This window comes from Dipodomys spectabilis, unplaced genomic scaffold (assembly GCF_019054845.1).
Source record: "Dipodomys spectabilis isolate Male_0828 unplaced genomic scaffold, ASM1905484v1 ptg000002l, whole genome shotgun sequence".
Taxonomy (NCBI): Eukaryota; Metazoa; Chordata; class Mammalia; order Rodentia; family Heteromyidae; genus Dipodomys; species Dipodomys spectabilis.
This window is the reverse complement of record NW_024870679.1, coordinates 58255888-58274089: the sequence shown is the minus strand read 5'-3', so window position 1 is coordinate 58274089 and position 18202 is coordinate 58255888. Positions and strand designations below refer to the sequence as shown.

Genomic DNA, 18202 nt, shown 5'->3' with positions numbered 1-18202 from the left:
TTGGAAATGAACTATACAACTTGAGGGGGAAGGGAGTAAGGAGGGATAAGCAGGAAAAAAATGAGGGAGGGAGTAACAGAAATGTACTCATTACCTTACTCATGTAACTACAACCCTCCTGTTCATCACCTTTACAATAAAGATATTTTTTAAAAAGAGAGAGTTTGTTCAAGGATAGCACCCAGGACCTGAGCTCAAGCTCCATGACCAACAAAAAAATAAAATAAAGTTATAATTAAGAAAGAATTAAGTGAATGCAATATAATGCCATAGTTAATACAATTATATGTAATTAGTCATCACTCTTCTTTTTCTTTCTTTTCTTGTGGTACTGGAAATTGAACACAGTGTCTGGTACTTACTTGACTAGGATGGAGTTTTGAAAAGTTATGCCCAGGCTGATCTTGAACCCTGTGCCCTTTTTCTTGATTCTGCAGCAATGTTGACTATAGTATAGGAGGTTGTTTGAATAAAAAGTTTAGATGGTGGGGTTTTTTTTCTCCAAGAGTATGACACCCTAGTTCAATGATTTGAGAAAAATCAAATTTAACTTACGTCATATCTTTTGTGGAATTACATCTGCTATTAGAGAATATCTTCTCTATTGTAGCTAGAAAAACAGAAGATGTCACAATTTTTTTCTTCCTTCCCTGGTTTTTCCTATGTCTCTGATTTTACTCAGAAGCTAACTTTCTACAGAACAAATTTCTCTTCACACCATTCTATGACTTAGATCCCTTAGGTTCCTTTGTACAATATCCGTTTTAAGATACCAATATACTCCCACCTCTCGCCACTAACCAGAATAAACTCGTGCAGTTTAGTAGCCCTTGAAAGCATTAAAGGCCTTCTGGAATGTTCTGAAAACTAAACTGCAAGTTCTATTCCATGATTGCAAAAAGAAAAAGAAATATCCAGTAATTGGGGTTATAGTATTTATATACTATACTATATTATATAATATTAGTATTTATATGCTATTTTATTTATAGGAAGCTAAATTTTTTTCTGTGATGAACTTTCTTTCAAATGGGAAGTTTTGGTCAATTAAAATAATGAACTATAATAGAAATGCCTTTCCAGATTTAGTAAGCTTGCTTTCGTCGATAGAGAACTATCATCATGAAAAGCATGCCAAAGGCATGTATTCTGGGACCAATTAAAACGCTCTTTTATGACATCATCAGTGTGGCAAAAATGTTGCAGGAAATTCTGCTCTGTGTCTATAACAAGCAGGATGATCAAAATCAACATATCACTAATAATGTAGCCTTAGTACCTGAACATACTCCTCATTTCTTTTTATACCTTCCCTACACACCTACCTATGTATGTGTGAACAGAATACTTTTCCTCTAACCACTAACTAGTTCATCAGATTATTTCACCTGCTAGCTTCCTCCTGTCTCCTTCACACTCCGCGAGTGTTAGGACCAGATGAATAACTCTGGCAGATAATAGACCACCATTTTCAACATATAACTTTCTTTTGCCATTTCTTAAAGTGTATCAAAGTAAAGCCATGGGCTAAGAAAAGCAAATAATCAGGAGTTTATTTTACTGAACTTTTTAAAAATGAAAAAAAAGAAAGAAAAAGGAAAACCTAAATTTCCCTCATACCCAGGATGGAAAGATATAGGGAAATAGCTAAATGCAAATCTTTGTCTCAATTCTGTTCAAACTAGTCTGACAGAAGATGAGATACAGAAGAAAAACATTAGCTTCGCATTACTAGACAATATGACATACCATATATTTAGATCATTTCCTATGAAATGATTTCTGAATCAGGCCTCCTTTAAAAAAATTCTATGATAACAAAAAGTTTAAGAACGACAGTGGGTCCTCCTACTCATCCTTTTTTTGGTGTGCCTGACCATGGCAGCGCTGTGCCCCTAAAGTACAGATCTGTTTGAATGGCAGAGCTCTTACCAATGATTAGTGGAACTTGGGCCAGATTGGCGGGACTTTTCTCCTCACAAGAGGACCTACAAGGGTGAACAGTTTTCTTTAAAGCAGAAAATCAAAGTAAGAGAAGTCGATGACATCAATAAGGGGAAAGAAATTATGCTTTTAGAAGTTGCGAATCTTCTTTGCCCTTGAGATGGTATGCATCTGGAGTTCGTTGACAATTATCATAATTACTGTTAAGAAATGTGGAGTTATGTTCAGCTAGCATCTAGAAGTCCTAGAAAGAAGAAATAACTCCTTGGAGTTGATGGTAAAGGACTGAATGGTGGGACACCAAGACAACAAAATGCACTTGGTTTTAGAAACCAACAAAAGCCACTGTTTTGGGATGTTGTTGGTGTTGTTTGTTTGTTTTCTGGAGCGAAGTTCTGAAATATAAGCAAAACAACAACAGACCTATGAAAAGCATAGGCAATTGAAGTTTGGAACCTGAAGCCCCAGTGTGATACCCTTGTTTACACAGCAGCTCCAGTAGTTCTGCCCTACAGAAGGGATCTAGGAAGGCAAAAGTACCAACAGGACGATTTGAAGCACATTTTAGGTACCATAAACATTCCAGCCACTCTCCTGGGATCTATAAAGGCAGTTTGTTCTAAATGGTTTTCACGTCCACCCTGGAGAGCCCATTCACTCTTTCTGAAAAGACTCCTCTTTCATCTCTAGATATAGAAGCCTCCAACCAGCTCATGACTTTTAGAAGAAAGTATAACAGCATGAAAAGCAAAGGTTTTAAGTGAACTGTGCTCCTCCCCTCTCTGACCCCAGAGCTCCTGTTTAACATAGCAAGTGTACTTTTGCGAATGCTCTGCATGTTCTAATTTGAAAGGTGGGATAAGAAAACAGCTCCTCCTCCGGACACCAACTTGACCCTGTTTAATCACAGCAGTCAGAAACTAGTTCCCCTCCTCCCTCCTGCTACCCCTTTTGGACTAAAATGCCCTTGCTAGCTACAGTGTTTGCACATTTCCTTGTTAATCAGCTGCGTCGGCTGGGAGACTGTATGTTTTGGTGTTGTTTGTGTGCGCAATCTCGTGCTGCTTCCTGAACGCATGTGTCCCTTCCTTCACAGCCTACTCGACACCCAGCACCTCCCCCGCAAACCGATTCGTCAGTGTTGGACCACGGGATCCAAGCTTTGTAAATATCCCTCAACAGACACAGGTGGGCCGCTCTCATCTTTTCTGTATGTGATGCAGCTTGTATTATTCATCAGGTGCATTTTGTTAACTGGTCTCCAGGCACAGCAGGCCGCATGGCCCAGCCCCTTTTCCTCCTGACTCTGGTCCCCCACCAGCCCACCCTCCACCCCCCTCCACCCCCAGCCCTTCAGCCACATTTCCCTGTATTCTCAAGGAATCCAAGCAAACACACCATCCGGTTTTGCTTGTGGTGCTGGGAGGGAGATCAGCCACTCCTCTGTGTTCATTATAGTTCCCCAGAAACCTGGCAAGCTTTCTAAAAGGAAGCGGTGGGGGGAAGGGTTTTTTGAGCCCTATTAAGTTGCTGTGAAGTTCCAGAAATAGGAGGCATTTAGAGGGGTGACTGCTGGCCTCTGGGAAACATGGAGAGGGTGGGCAGGGAATGAATAGGATGCATGTTTGAAAGAGGTGTGCAGAATGTCCACACCTCATCGGGACACACTGGGTAAATACGTTCAGGTCCTGGGACTGTAGTTCAAGGAGAAAAGATCTTTCTTGAAAAACAGTTTCAGAGTGGCTGCTGAGAATTGAGAAGCAGTGAGCCTTTGTATTCCCAGGTACATGTGTAGAAGAATCTCGGGCTAGAATTAGGTTCAAGTTTTGATTTAAGAATAAACTGTTCTCTGAGGGATTGGAACACGGCTCAGTGAGTAGAGCGCTCGCCAGTGAACAAAGCCAGTGGCAGGTACGGAGTTTAAGTCCCAGTCTCGGACCTGAAAAAGAAATCTACTCCCTGATTTTCTAATGAGAATGGGATCCTATCTTATCCTAATTGATACAAAGGAAAATATTTTCTCCATAAGGTTCTTAGCAAGGTGTTGGAAAAATTATTGAGTGGTTTAGGGCCTATACCTGGGTGTGTCATCCCTAGATGCCAAATTAGTAATTTGTTCATCTGTTTGTAAGGATGTGACCGGAGTGGGGGTAATGGATATAACAGGCCTGCCTGCCTAGGTTCAAATGCTCCATCTTCACAGGGCTTTGCTTACAGCTCTGTGGACAGCACAGGCTGACCCACACTGACTCTGAAGATTCCCTTCACCCGAGCTGGGTCACAGGAGCACAACACTCCTGGAGCAGGGAGAGTCAAGGATGCAGAGGGGGCTGCCTCTTGGATTTCTCACTTCTGTTGTTTCTTCCTAAACTGGCTTGTACATAGTGTCCAGTATTAAAATCTCCTATTTCATTCCTCCCATAAACATCCAGTCATTTGCTTATTTTTTTTCCAATACTGTCAAAGATTCAGATATTTTCCTGGTGAGTTTGAAATTGCATCATCACCTTAAAACCCATCTATGTTGAAAACAAACCAAAAGTTTAATATTTTCCTTTGTTCTTTTATCCTCAGATTCTATGAAAAAGGACAATTGGGGCTGGTGCCTCTTTGTTGGGTGGTCACTTTATTTTCCCAAAGCTTGAGTTACTTTATTAAGAACCTTAAAAAATAGAACTTCTAGAATGGCCTGTTTGTACTTTACGGAATATTTTTATATAAGCTGTGACTCAGAACATTGAAATTGTACCCTATGTTCCATTCAGCTCATTTCCTCTACAGTCAAAACGTGTTATAGTCCAATATCTCTTTGTCTCACAAATGCCTTATTTAACCCAGGAACTCGGTCTTCATGAGGCTGACCACAAAAATTCAACTCTTAAAAATCCAAATTTTCCACGCATCTGGTTGGATGATGTCATGTAAACTCAGTATTGGCATCTGGAACTAAAGTCCTTTGGTTTGCATTAAATATTTGGCATTACAGAGACAACAGCTTAGATGTTTCTTTAAAAAAAAAAACTGACACCTGCCACATTTGGCTTGAAGAAAGCTATTCCTAATTGTCTTATGAGAAACTTTGCTAATGGAGTTGTCATTTGTTCATACATGTGAATATGTGTGCAGGTGCGCATGCCTTGAGATAAAAATTGTGCACTCTAAATATTTCAATGTGTACATGTTAACTTTTTTGAAAAGAAACTACTTTCTAGAACTGTTTTAAGTAGATAGATACAATAATTATCAATAGACCTAAATGCAGGCTCCCTCTCAGGGAGACATTGGCCTAAAAGAGGGAAAGTTTGACAGGAATTCTCTAAAACATAATTGAAACAGAGTCTGCAGATTAATTATTGCATTTTTCTATGTTGATATAATCGTTACAAAGCCAGAAATATGTATTTACTGAAATATAGGAAAAGGTTTTTCTGGGAAAGCAGAATTTTGCTTTCTACCTCTGGTAAACCCAAGCAGATTTTTGAGCTTTCTCAGTGCAGAAGAGGTATACTCTACTTAAGTCTGTGAATAAATGTAAGCTAAAAATCTGTCCCTCAAAGATATGTTCCCATTGGAAGTGTCTCAAAATACTCAAAGCATCATCCTATAGAAGATGGGTTAGAGGTAATCCGGTTTTATTTCCTAGAGGGTATAAACCAATATATATATATATATATATATATATATATATATATGGATACATACATATATATGGATATATACATATGTATGGGGGTGTGTGTGTGTGTGTATGTGTGTGTGTGTAGGTTTTTGACTTACAGAAAGAACGTCCTGAAGAAAAATGAGTTACTTGATTGCATGCTGCCTCTATTTATGAGTGTTTCCTACATGCTACATATTTTAGGACATTACCTGGCTAATCTTTATAACTACCCCAATGCAAGAGATATAATTGTCTCCACTTTACAGATGTGGAAATCAACACCGAAAGACCTGGTTGATTTTTTTCCAAGGACATCAGACTGTAAGGAGTGAAAATTAAATACTGAGTTCTCTGTGATGGCAAAGCCTATACTCTCTAAGCATTCTAACTGTACTGCTCCCTGGACATATCCAGAGACTGACGTTTAATTCTCAAGAATACCATAGCATCTTCCTGCTTTTATATCTGAAATCACATTAAAATCTTATCATTAACATCTATCCAAGTTTCAAAGGGATATTTGTACAATCCAAGTGTCTATCAGCACACAGATCACTAAATAAAATACAGTTGCCATATATAGTGGAATGCTCTTCCTTAGAAAGGAAGAGAATTCTGATCCATGCCTCAGCATAGATGAGTCCTGATGACATTACAATATGTACAGTAAGTCATAGATAAATGTTGTATGATTCTGCTTACCTGAGATACCCAAAACTGCCAAATTGATAGAAACAGGAAATGGAGGTGTGGTTCAAGGGGGAGAGCACCAACCTTAAGCATAAAGAAAGAATATGAGTTCAAACCCCAGCATTGGCATGATAGAAAGAAAGAAAGAAAGAAGGGAGGGAGGGGGGAGGGAGAGAGGGAGGGAGGGAGGAAGAAAGAAGAAAGGAAGGAAGGATAGAAATAGAAAGTTGCCAGTGGTCAAGGGGAGGGTAGTATGTGGAGTTGAAGTTTCCCATAATGGGAGGATTTTTGAGATGATGGTGATGGTGTTCACACCACAGTGAGTGTCCCCGGTACCTCTGGACTGTACATTCAAAATGTTGTTCAGATGATCAAGCTGTGCATCTCACCACCATTTAAAAAGTGTAATCAAGCCGGGCGCTGGTGGCTCACACCTGTAATCCTAGCTACTCAGGAGGCTGAGATCTGAGGATCGCGGTTCAAAGCCAGCCCGGGCAGGAGAGACTGTGAGACTCCTATCTCAAACCACCAGAAAACTGGAAGTGGCGCTGTAGCTCAAGTGGTAGAGCCTCACCTTGAGCTGAAGAGCTGAGGGACAGCGCCCAGGCCCAGAGTTCAAGCCCCACGACTGACCAAAAAAAAAAAAGTGTAATCATTAGCGCAATTAAAGGCTTACCCTCTCAAGAGGATAAACTACTACATTCTCCTGCCAGGCACGTAATAGGTACTCTACACACAGGGAGTGAATTTAATTTACAAAGAAGTTTTTAAATGATGGCTTTTTCCTATTACAGTACTGAAACATATTAACTATGGAAAGTACAGATGAGAAAAATAATAAAAATCACTTGTAGTCCTACTGCTAACATTTCCTTATAAATCCATCCCAACTGTTTCTACACATACAAATAAAATTGCAAAATGAGATCATATTATATACACTGTTCGGTAACCTGCTGTTTCTTCCCCTTACCAGTACATTATGGCTTTCTTTCCATGTAAATTGGAAAAATTGAATATTGGCTTTTATTGCACCTATTCATCATCTGTAATGATTGGTAGGGAGAGATAACAAGGGTAATTGAAAGCCATTTTTCCTTCCTTCCCTTCCAGTCTGGTTTTCTTTTTTCTCCAGAGAATTTCTCCTTCTGCTGAGGCAAACTTGCATCCTCCTTAGATTTGTGGTGAGCTACTTTCCTCTCTCCTGCCTTCCAATTGTATTCGGGAAGTCTCATCCTTCTTTTGGACAGTGCTTAAACGCTCCTGCAAGCTACCTGCCCTTTTCTTCTGCCTCCAGCCCCCTCCATTTTGCAGGCTCTTCTCCTTTACATGAGGAGCACCTGTGGACAGCCACCTGCTCAGAGAAACCAGCACTCACTCCACGCTTCACCTCTTATTTTTCAATAATATCCCAGGCCAGTGAAAATTAACATAAAGAAAAGTCTCTGAGCATAAAGTGTTTACATCACTTGGGACACTGTTACCATTGTCTCAAATAGCAGAATGCCAATGAACATATCTGTTTCATCCCATGATTTAATCTTGTTTCTGGAAACAAGAGCCATTAGAAGAAAAGGGGTTTGCTTAGAGGAAGGGGAAGTAAAGTTAATGTTTCGTCATCAGCTAGTAAATAGAAATGCTAGTTCTGACACAGAAGAAGTGAAAAGGGAACTGATTTTGATTCAGGCACTAGTGTAATCAGAATGTTCAAGTAACAATGCTTAACCTGCGGAACTCCAACCAGGACTAATTCCTGAAAATGAAAAATGAGTGCAAACAATATTTAAAATAGGCATTTCCTCCCTACCACCCAAATCTACCATTATTCGCATGAACAGGATCGTGGTGGTGTCTGAAATGCTGTTTAAAATGAAATTACCATTTGGGCTATTAGGAGACTCGCTTGGCATGCCATGGGCCTGATTGCTGACAAAAAGGCACAGGTGCTGTAACCTTTGCTTAATAAATCATTTAGCTGCCTGACTCACTTGCCTCATGAACTGTACCAACATACACATAAGCCTCACACATCCCTGTGCTGGGAACCCATTGATCTGAAGAGACCCCTACTGCTAAATTCCAGGCCTGTTACCGATTTGCTAGCCGACTGTCCATGGCACCACCAAGTCACCTTGGATGGGAGTACACAAAGGAAGCAGCGTGGTAGAGACATAGGGAAAGAATGTCTCCATTCATTGTCATTCCATATGTTTTATTCCGGAAGCCCTGCATGAGAAACTAAAGCTCAGGCAATCTGCAAAATTCTCCATGCATTCTTTTCTTCGATTACTTAATGTTGCTTTTTCTATTTCTTACAAAATGAGAGAACACAAACTCTTCTCAAATTGTGTAGATTCTAGAGGAAGAAATAGAAAGACATAACATACAGGAAACAGGAAGGAAGGAAGGAAGGAAGGAAGGAAGGAAGGCAGGTTAGTACTGGCAAGAACATTGTAATAACTTGTGATACCAGAACTATAAGGCTTTGCCCAAGAGGCTCCAGAATGAGGTATAAGGACTTCCCAAAGAGCGGAAGGGGCAAAAGAGGCTGGAGTCTCATTTCACTTTGGTCTGATGATATGGTTCTTGTACATTACTCCTTTTCTCCCTGTACTTTAATTCTTGCCAGTCAGATGGTAGATAGAGTGAGCCCATCCAAAGAAGACTAAAGGTTCAATTCTATCTTCACCAGACCAAGACTTTCCTAGTGCAGATATCAGCCAGTTGTCCTCACTTCTCACTTCCAAGAAGTGCATCCCCTGCCGGTGTGGCATCCTCACCCACCACACCAACTTCATTTGCAGCCCTGTCTCAGTTAACTAAGCCTCCTGCAGACTTCCTACCCTGACATGAGCTTCTTTACCCTAGGAGGAGACACCACACAGTGGTTCAAAGCTCTGCTGGGGCGTTACAGGGGGAAGAAATTTGGATTTCCCTAGAAGAAAATGAGTCTTTCTCTTCCCTATTCTTTGCCTTCCACGGAAAGCAGATTTTGAGCATTTCAGTCACAAGCCTGCATAACTTAGCTTTTAAAACTAGAGAGGAGGGGCTGGGAAATTGGCTCAGTGGTAGAGTGCTTGCCTTGCATGCCTGAGGCCCTGGGTTCGATTGCTCAGCACCACATAAGCACAAAGAAAAAAGCCGGAAGTGGTGCTGTGGCTTGAGTGGTAGAGCGCTACCCTTGAGCTGAAGAGCTGAGGGACAGCGCCCAGGCCCAGAGTTCAGGCCCCACGACCGGACCCAAAAAAAAAAAGACTAGAGAGGAATGGCAGATACAATCCCACTTGCTAGCCAGGCCTATTGATCCATGCCTGTAATCCCAGCCCTCAGGAGGCAGAGCAAAAGTTTGAGGCTAGCTTGGCTCCCTGCCCTGTGACCTCCTCATCCAAAAGAATAAAAATGTAAGCATGAAGGAAGGAGGAGAGGGAATATGGGCAAAAGGGAGGAAGAAAAAGAGAGGAAAAAGAAGGAGAAGCCTTTTGCCTCTGCTTTGAGAAAAGTTAAGTGTTCTAGGTCAAGTTGATGTCATATGTTAAGCCAGCCGTAGTGCCAAGCCCATGCCTGTACTGCAATCCTGAAGCACCCTCTAAGGCTGATACCATTGCTCATGTTTTACAGATGAGCACACTCATTTGGTCCTCAGAGGAGCAAATTTGTCTGAAGGTAATTGAGATAGCCAAGACTTAAAACAATCTCCAGAACTTTTTCCTTTCCCAGGTAACTGTTGCTTCCCTAATTATTTGAGGTAAAAGCTTACTGACCATTCTCTCTAAGATAGTCTTCAGCGACTGAAGCCCTTGCATCAAGCCACCAGGGCCAGCACCTACTGGTTCCAATGGGCATAGTGCTGAACTTGGTTGTTCTGAAGACCTGCCCCAGCTTTCTCTTAGTGCATGTATCTGTCCAGTCAAGCTGAACTGCTTCGCTCATTCATGAATGCTCTAAGTCTGTCTGTGAGAAAACACCAGGCCTCTGCCAGAGAACAGACAGCAGAGTAGCTACAGGCATGGCTTTTATTCATGTGCAATGTCGGCTGACACTTTATCTTGCCCCTACAAAAGGATGTGTACATTTTTTCTTGGTTTTTCCTCCATTGGTAGTTGATTTTCTAGTCTAGTCTTTCTCCCTTTCTCTAGCTCTTGCTGTCTTTCTATAGATGATAGATAAATAGATGATAGATAAATATTCATACATACACAAATGTTTGCATCTATATCTCCAATTGTTAAGTTTTAAATTCTGTTAATACAGGAAAAATAAGTGCTAATACCTCTTAAACAATCAGTGATATTTTATCTTATTTTTATAGTGACAGTTATTTTCTGGATTACAAAATGGTTTCTTATTTGATCTTAAGAGCAGACCTTTGAGGCAGGTAGAGTTATTATAGTTAGCCCTATTGTACATTTTTTTTTAAGAGCTTTAAAGAGATGTGACTTCTAAGCCAGGCGCTGGTGGCTCATGCCTACAATCCTAGCTACTGGAAGCTGAGGTCTTAGGATCACAGTTCAAAGCCAGCCTGGGCAAGAAAGTCTGTGAGACCATGAGACTCTTATCTCCAATAAACCACCAGAAAACCGGAAGTGCTGTTGTGGCTCAGAGTGGTAGAGCACTAGCCTTGGGTGAAAAAGCTCCCAGGCCCTGAGAGAGAGAATGTGACTTCTGAAGACCCTGTAGGAGTCATTAAGACAGAACACAAACTCAGGTGTCCTATCAGGGAAAGACTTGTGAGCTGTATATTTACATGCTACCTATGCACAGCTCCATCTAAGGCAGCCTTCTAGCAAATTAGGACAAGACAAATTTCCCAAGATCTGAACTCTAGGATTCTCTAATGGACATCTGCACTAAAAGTGGTCTATACCTGGCTACATTGATGCATGTGTCATCTATGTACAGGTAGCAGCCCATGCCTATTTCTCCCTCGACCTACCCAAGGAAGATATAACTGACAGGGGTGGGGTGGAGTAAGGGTGGGAGTTTGTGGGAAATCTGACTAGAGAGAACTGGCAAGAAGTGAATGTAATGGGAAAGTGGGGCCTAAATGGAGTTGGAGCTCGGTCATTCCTGTTCTCATGTCCTCAGCCTCCAGCAGCAGGTGTTGAGTAAGCTACACTTGGCAGAGATGAGTTCTCACGCAGTCTGCTTCCCCTCCCTCTGCACTACTGTGGGCAGGAGTGAATCCTCCCCACCTCCCATCTCCCACACCAACCTGTAAGCACTTGACACATTCCCCTCACATACACTCGGTGGCTGACTCATTGACAGGCTATGAGACACTCTTAAAATAAACCTTTCAATAAACAGAACCTTGGGTTTTCACGTTCTGCTTTGGTAGTGTATTCTAGATATGCTAGCCAGCACCTCACCACTGAGCTAATGCTGAAGCTCCTTTCATTCTGTTCGTATACTTGGGCAATCCTATCCCCTTGGAACTTATGCTTTAGTATGATCGAAAAAGATTCGGGGATCCAGATGTGGCTGTACGGGCTGGGAAGGTGGCTCAGTGGTAGAGTGCTTGCCTAGCATGCATGAAACCCTGGGTTCAATTCCTCAGTACCACGTCCACAGAAAAAGCCGGAAGTGGCGCTGTGGCTCAAGTGGTAGAGTGCTAGCCTTGAGCAAAAGAATCTCAGGGACAGCGCCCAGGCCCTGAGTTCAAGCACCAGGACTGGCAAAAAAAGAAAACAAAATACAGATGTGGCTATACACTCCAGTAATCCTAGCACTGAGGAGATAGAAGCAGGAGGATGGTGAGTTGAAGGTCAGACTATGCTGTATAGTTAGAATCTGTCCAGAGAAGAAGGGAGGCAGAGAAGGAAGGAGGGAGAGAGAGGGAGGGGAGAGAGAGACAGAGGTGAGAAGGGGAGGGAAGAAGAAGGAAAGAGCAGTAAATTCGGGGATGCTTCTTAGTTGATGATTGCTGGGATGTGGCACCCAGTCGATGCTCAGTCAATAGCATGTGTGTGGCATTGTCTTCTCAGCCTCTGTTTGAGGTTAAGGATGTGCAGCCAAGTCACCCTTCCCCAAGTAAACATGGACTCTGGGGAAGTTAATTGAAAGGGGGACCAGTGGCTTATGCCTCCCCAGGGCATCTGTGACCAGTGCCCTAGAAGAACCCTGGCACTTACCCAGCTGCCAGCAGTTCTCTGAGGCTCTTCCTTTACACTTGAAGCCAGGTGTGTCCTTTGCAGAAGGAAAGTTCCTGGCTATGAACACTGGAGGGAACACGGTGAGGGCAGGGTCCCCACCATAGTATCCACACAGTCGAAGGCCACGTAGAAGAATGGCTTTTGCCCCCTGTTCCTGCACTCTAAGTGACTCCTAGTTGGGAGAGGGAAGAGTCCACGCTGGGGCCCTTTGGGACCTAGACTTTCCAAAGGCTACCACCAACTCCAAGTCCTTAAAGGTCCAATGATAGACAGATCCCACGCCTGCTGTGAGAATTCTCCCACTGTTTCCCCACCCACACATTTGCCCTCCTGCGTTTTTTTTGAGAAACCTGTTTGTAGTGGGTAAGATATTGCCTTAAAATGGGATCTGTTTGTGGGGAAGGTAGACAATCCACAGGACACTCCTCCCCGTTACAGAATTTTTCCCAAGACCCTGGGCACCTCCTTACCACAGAGCTGAACTGATTTGGAGTTTGAGCTTATATCCACTCACATCCCACAAGCCTATGACTCCCATCCTTAGTCTAGCTGAGCTGTTAGGTTAACACAGGCCACGGTGATGTATGTTCCTCACCCTCCCACCCAGTTTTGGCCCTTGCCTTGTGACCTTGGTGACTCAGAAGTAACAGTGCTGCCCTCCCAGGCTAGGATAGGCTGTCTGCCTCCTGCTGCCTCCAGTAGGCAATGGGAGTTTAAGGCCAGCTGTCAGGACAAATAGCTCCTGACCCCTCAGCAGAGTCCCCCTTCCACTGACCCCTGATGGGGGAGGGGAGGGGGTAGAACCTGGTTCTGGGGGAATGGAAGGATAATAGCGCACAAAGATCCAGGAAGGGACCTGGACATGGCAGGGACCTGTGTATAAAGTGGGAAACATCTTGAGTTCGGAATTAAAATACCTGGATTCTTCTCTCATCTCCCCCACTTGCCAGCTATGTGATCAAATTTCAGGGAGGAGGAAGAGGCCAGCATTTATTGAACATCTACTGTATACCTTGGGATTGCATAAAGATGCAATCTAGTTAGGATGGGAGGGTGCTGAGCCCTCTCATTTTAAAGCCCTCCTTCCTCCCCTTCAAACTGAAGCTGGGTAGCAATGGAGCCAGGCAGGAGGCAGCCCATTTATCTTCAGGACAAGGGACCTGTGACTGGGCAGAAGAAAAAGAAATGTTAATACTACCAGGACCCTAGGGGTAATGGGTGCATTTCCCCCCTTGAGCTGTGTTTTCCCGCTTTCTATCCTTCTCACATCCGTTTTGCATAAGTTTTGTCATTAATTCCCCCATTAGCTGGCAGAACAATATTTATTTATTAAGAACATCCTTAGCAGAGTCCCAAGGAGCAAGCAAAAGCTCATCTAGCAGTGGCAGTTTCTGGTTCTTTAGGAGGAAGTTGCCAAAGATTGCATAGAGTCTCCTTGTGTATAATTTCATATTTAAAAAAAAAAAAATTCAGCTTTCTGCCAGGTGATGGAAGGAAGGAAAAGATCCCATGCAAAACCAAGTTGTGAAGCGGGGAGTACAATTCTGGATGTTTATTTTGTCAGATACACCACTGACATGATTAGTCCTAATGGGGTGGTGATCCTCATTGAATTGCAGATCTCTGTGAGTGACTGAAATTCCACAGGGACCTAAATAGGTGGTGCATACCATATTACTTAGGCTGCATCCTTTAGCTGAGCTGAAGATTTCTTTTTTCCTCTGTCCTTTCTCAATGCACACGTGTCCAAATGCACAGCACCGGGTGGCCAGCGATGCATCAGTCCTCTTTATGTATCGAGGACCAGGCTGGCATACCTTGACTGACCTCATCTCCTTTGCCCTGTGACCTGAGTGCTCCCCACCCCCATCCTGTCTATGGCAGACAATGGCGGATCAGATTAGTCTGCCTCACCACTGCATCAAGACCCAAATCGATGTATTGACTCTGTCAGAATGGCTGGTACAGTAATGGTTACAAGAGAAGAATGCAAAGTAAGAATGGGTCCACATCAAAAATGAAAATGACATTTTGTTCTTCTGTTGCTCCATTCTCCCATCCCTCCCCCTTTTTTTTTGCCTCATAGATTTTTATGTGTTTACACAGCAGAGAACACTTTACTTAAGTTAATCAGCCTTTTCTTGTGACAGTTAGAGCGCTACATGACAGGAGAAGTATTATGGGAAACATTGATCTCACTCAAATTGTGTGGACCTGAACAAGTTTGGTATTCCTTTCCTTATCTTGCTGCTTTGGGGTCCCTTCAAATCACATTTCCCTGATTGACAACACAGAGTGCCTCCCATCAATAATATTGATTTTCTGAAAAGGGACAGGACCATTTTTCCATAGGAGATGGATGAATTGTGATGCTGGCAAAGAGAACATTTCAGAAGTCTTTGAGTCTTAAAACCTAAACTGGGAGCTAAGGCATTATTATCTCTCAAACATCAACATATATGTATATCTCCCAGAGAAAATGACATTTGAAGAAACTTCCTTCATAAATTTACTGGAGGCCAGCAATGAACATGAGGATAATATCCCTGTTTTTAAAAGGTTGTGCGCTAATTGTGTGTGTTTGTATGTATGTGTCTGTGTGTGGGAGAGAGAGAGAGAGCGCAAGAAGGAGAGAGAGAGAGAGAGAGAGAATTTTGAGTGAAGTGTGCATCTTTGAACGACATTTCATTAAAGTTCAACTTTCATGGCTTCTATCTGAGACCCTACATAAATCCTGTGTTGAACAGACAAAACTGAGTGGGTGTCATTTGTGACCTGGAAATAAAAGGTCAACCATTGAATTTATAGCTTTTTTAGTGAAAAGCACATAAAGATTCCTGCCAACTGGAGCCCATCCATATTTTAATGTTTCCTAGTTAAGATTATGAAATCAAGGGATTAGAATCCTGCTGTTCAGTGAAGGTCAAGAATTAAATGTGATGGGCTAAGTGTCATTCCCATGGGGTAGGAGTTCATATTTCAGAAACCATTGCTACCTCTGGCAGGCAAGAAATGAATTGTCCATGATCATTAACCAAGGTATGGTGAATCCCACCATCGTTACAAATTTAATGATGATTGTGACACTGATCAACTATAGAATGAAATGACTCTACTGTTCCCCCGTGGTGTCCCCTAAACAGCAGCGATGTGAATTGATTGCTATCGGATAATTCCCATATACAATCAAGAACAAGTCAAGATGAAGGATGATGGGTGAAGGCCTCCTTTTGGAAAACAAGCTGTGGCCCATTTAAGGATAAAAGTGATAACTGTAAGGTAAATCAATTAGTTAGATTTAATTAGGTAGCTGATAAAGAGAACACCACACAGTACTCAGGCAGGAAGAGAAGTTTATTTTACCAAATTGCTCCCGCACCATGGTAGAGAGGCATGGCCAAAAAAGGGGGCGGGAGGGCTGGTTTGCCCAGCCTTCACTAGGGAAGGGGGAGGGGAGAAGGTGTGGCCAGGTAAGGGAAGGCGTGGTACCACCAAATGCCTATGTGACCTCAAAGCCCGGGACCCTCCCACAGTTCCATAAGCCTCATGACTAGGGCGACCCACTGATGTGACTTAGGAGAGGGAGGTGCCTGCCTCCAGGTGTGCCAGTTACCCAGGTGACACAGGTACTGGGCAGAAACTTAGCAGAGGAGGGAGGGGTCTGCCCTGCCTTCCCGGGTGGACCTTGCAATAACATAGTTCATTCTCTCAGATCTAGAGTTGGTTAGCATTATAAACTTAAGTATGACTCGTCAGCGCAAATCTTTATAAATGTAGAAATAAGAGCACATATTTCTCTTTCAGATTCTTACACTTCATATCACTTCCTTTTCTTAACCCTCTTTTTTTTTATTAAAAAAAAAAAACCTTCATTGTTTTCCAGGGGTGGTGTGTGTGTGTGTGTGTGTGTGTGTGTGTGTGTGTGTGTGTGTGTGTGTGTGTGTGTGTGTACACTCATGGCTTCATGATTGGCTTTTTTGATCAGGGCTGATCACTCTACCATTTGAATCACACCTCTACTTCTTGCTTTTTGCTGGTTAATTGGAGATTAGAGCCTCACAGACTTCCGTCTGGGCTAGCTTTGAACCACAATCCTCAGATTTCAGCCTCCTGAATAGCTAGCATTACAAATGCGACCACTAGCGCCTGGCTCTACTTTGGATTTTTATGAGGAGGGAAAAAGCATTTTCAAATACTTCTATAAAACGACTCAGAAACATGTACCCTATGCTAGTATTTTTTGAAGTTATTAGAAATAGTGAGCACTGAGGCTGAGGGTTTCCTTAAAGATCACCTACTGTGGCTTCTGTCATTTTTTCTGATAGGACTTGAATTGCACATTGGAACAAAGTACATGCCGCTTTAATAAAGTAGCATCTCTGAATAAGAGCACCAAAGTCCAGGGAGGTAAAACAATGTCCAAGGCCACACACTAGCGAAGGGAAAAGCAAGACTCAGAGATCGGGGCTTGACACCAGGGAGGGAAGAGACTGGGGCTTTAGGATGTGGCTTTCGGAAATTGGCGTGTAGTTCCAACTGTGCTCCTGCGTAGTGCTTTGCCACGCCGTTTTCTAACTTCTGTCCTTCACAGTGCAAATGAAGGTTAAAAATTCCCATCCACCCTCCCAGGCAAACACTTTCAAGTGCTTCCATGTAAGGCAGAGAGTAAGGAGGACCTTTGATTTAAAGATCAACATTTACATTTGTAATTTTGACTAATTTCTGTGCTCGCATTCATTACATTGAACTTATTTAATTAGGATAAAACTAAGATTGATCATTAGGAGTCATTGAACCTCATAGGCTTTTGTGTGCCTTTCTAGACAAATATTATGAAGTATCATGATCACAGAGCAGTGAGAGCCCTAATTTGACTTCTTGCAATGATTTTAGGATCTGGCAGTCATAATCCCTGGTATCTGGATGTTGCTGAATATACCGTTCTTTTGTCCTTTGTCCCATTATCACCAGAGTCATACTATATCTCTTAGCTGGACTCCTAATGTTTTCTCCCATCAAAGGGGAAAGATGTCCCAAATTGTCTTCCAAATAAAATCATAGGTTTTCCTTTCCCCCAGTCCAGTATCTTCCAGGAAGGCCCTTTGCTCAGCTCATCCCCTGAGCTCTGCATCACACTGACCTTTGTAAACCAAGAGCTGCTAGATAAAAGTCCTTATGGAATTCACTAATGCTCCTCAGTACTGGGATCATGCCTGTCAGATCTGTACTGTCCCCTCCACCCTTTCCTGGCTGCTTGCTTTAAGTGGAAAGCACGCACAGTCTCAAGCCCCATGGTAAGATGAGAATCCAGTCCTTGAATAACTAGTGCTAAGGTACTGAGAAAGCGGATACTCCGCCAAGTGCTTATTTGCTTCCAAGAAATAGCTTGCTCTCTCCCTCTCCTTCTATAAAAGCTCCATCCAGAATGTATGTTTGCAGATTTGGTGTCCTCTTTTACATAATAAAATGACAGAACCAGGAGCTGGTAACTCACATCAGTAATCCTAACTACTCAAGAGATTGAGATCCAGAGCAAAATGGTTCAAGGACAGCCCTGCCAGAAAAGTCTCCCAGACTAAAGATGTGGCTCAAGCGTTAGAGCATCTGCCTAGCAAGCACAGGCCCTGGTACTAGAAAATAAATAAATAAGTAAATAACTAATAGGATAAGACGACTGCTTTACAAAGGAGTCAGCATAAATTAAATAACATTAGGTTTCAATCTCCCCATTCACATATAAAAAAAAAAAACTAAG

At 42.5% G+C, this 18202-nt stretch overlaps 1 protein-coding gene across 3 annotated transcripts in view; it reads left to right on the top strand.

Moving 5' to 3' along the window:
• Positions 1 to 18202, top strand: part of Nfia (nuclear factor I A) — a 378431-nt gene that overhangs the window by 339208 nt on the left and 21021 nt on the right. For 2 of the 3 annotated variants that reach the window (XM_042684424.1, XM_042684417.1), the window contains exon 10: positions 3041 to 3132. The exons of the other annotated variant lie outside the window; for it this stretch is intronic. In XM_042684424.1, coding sequence (XP_042540358.1) covers positions 3041 to 3132 — 92 coding nt within the window. The remainder of the gene's footprint in view (positions 1 to 3040; positions 3133 to 18202) is intronic. 3 annotated transcript variants of the gene reach the window in all.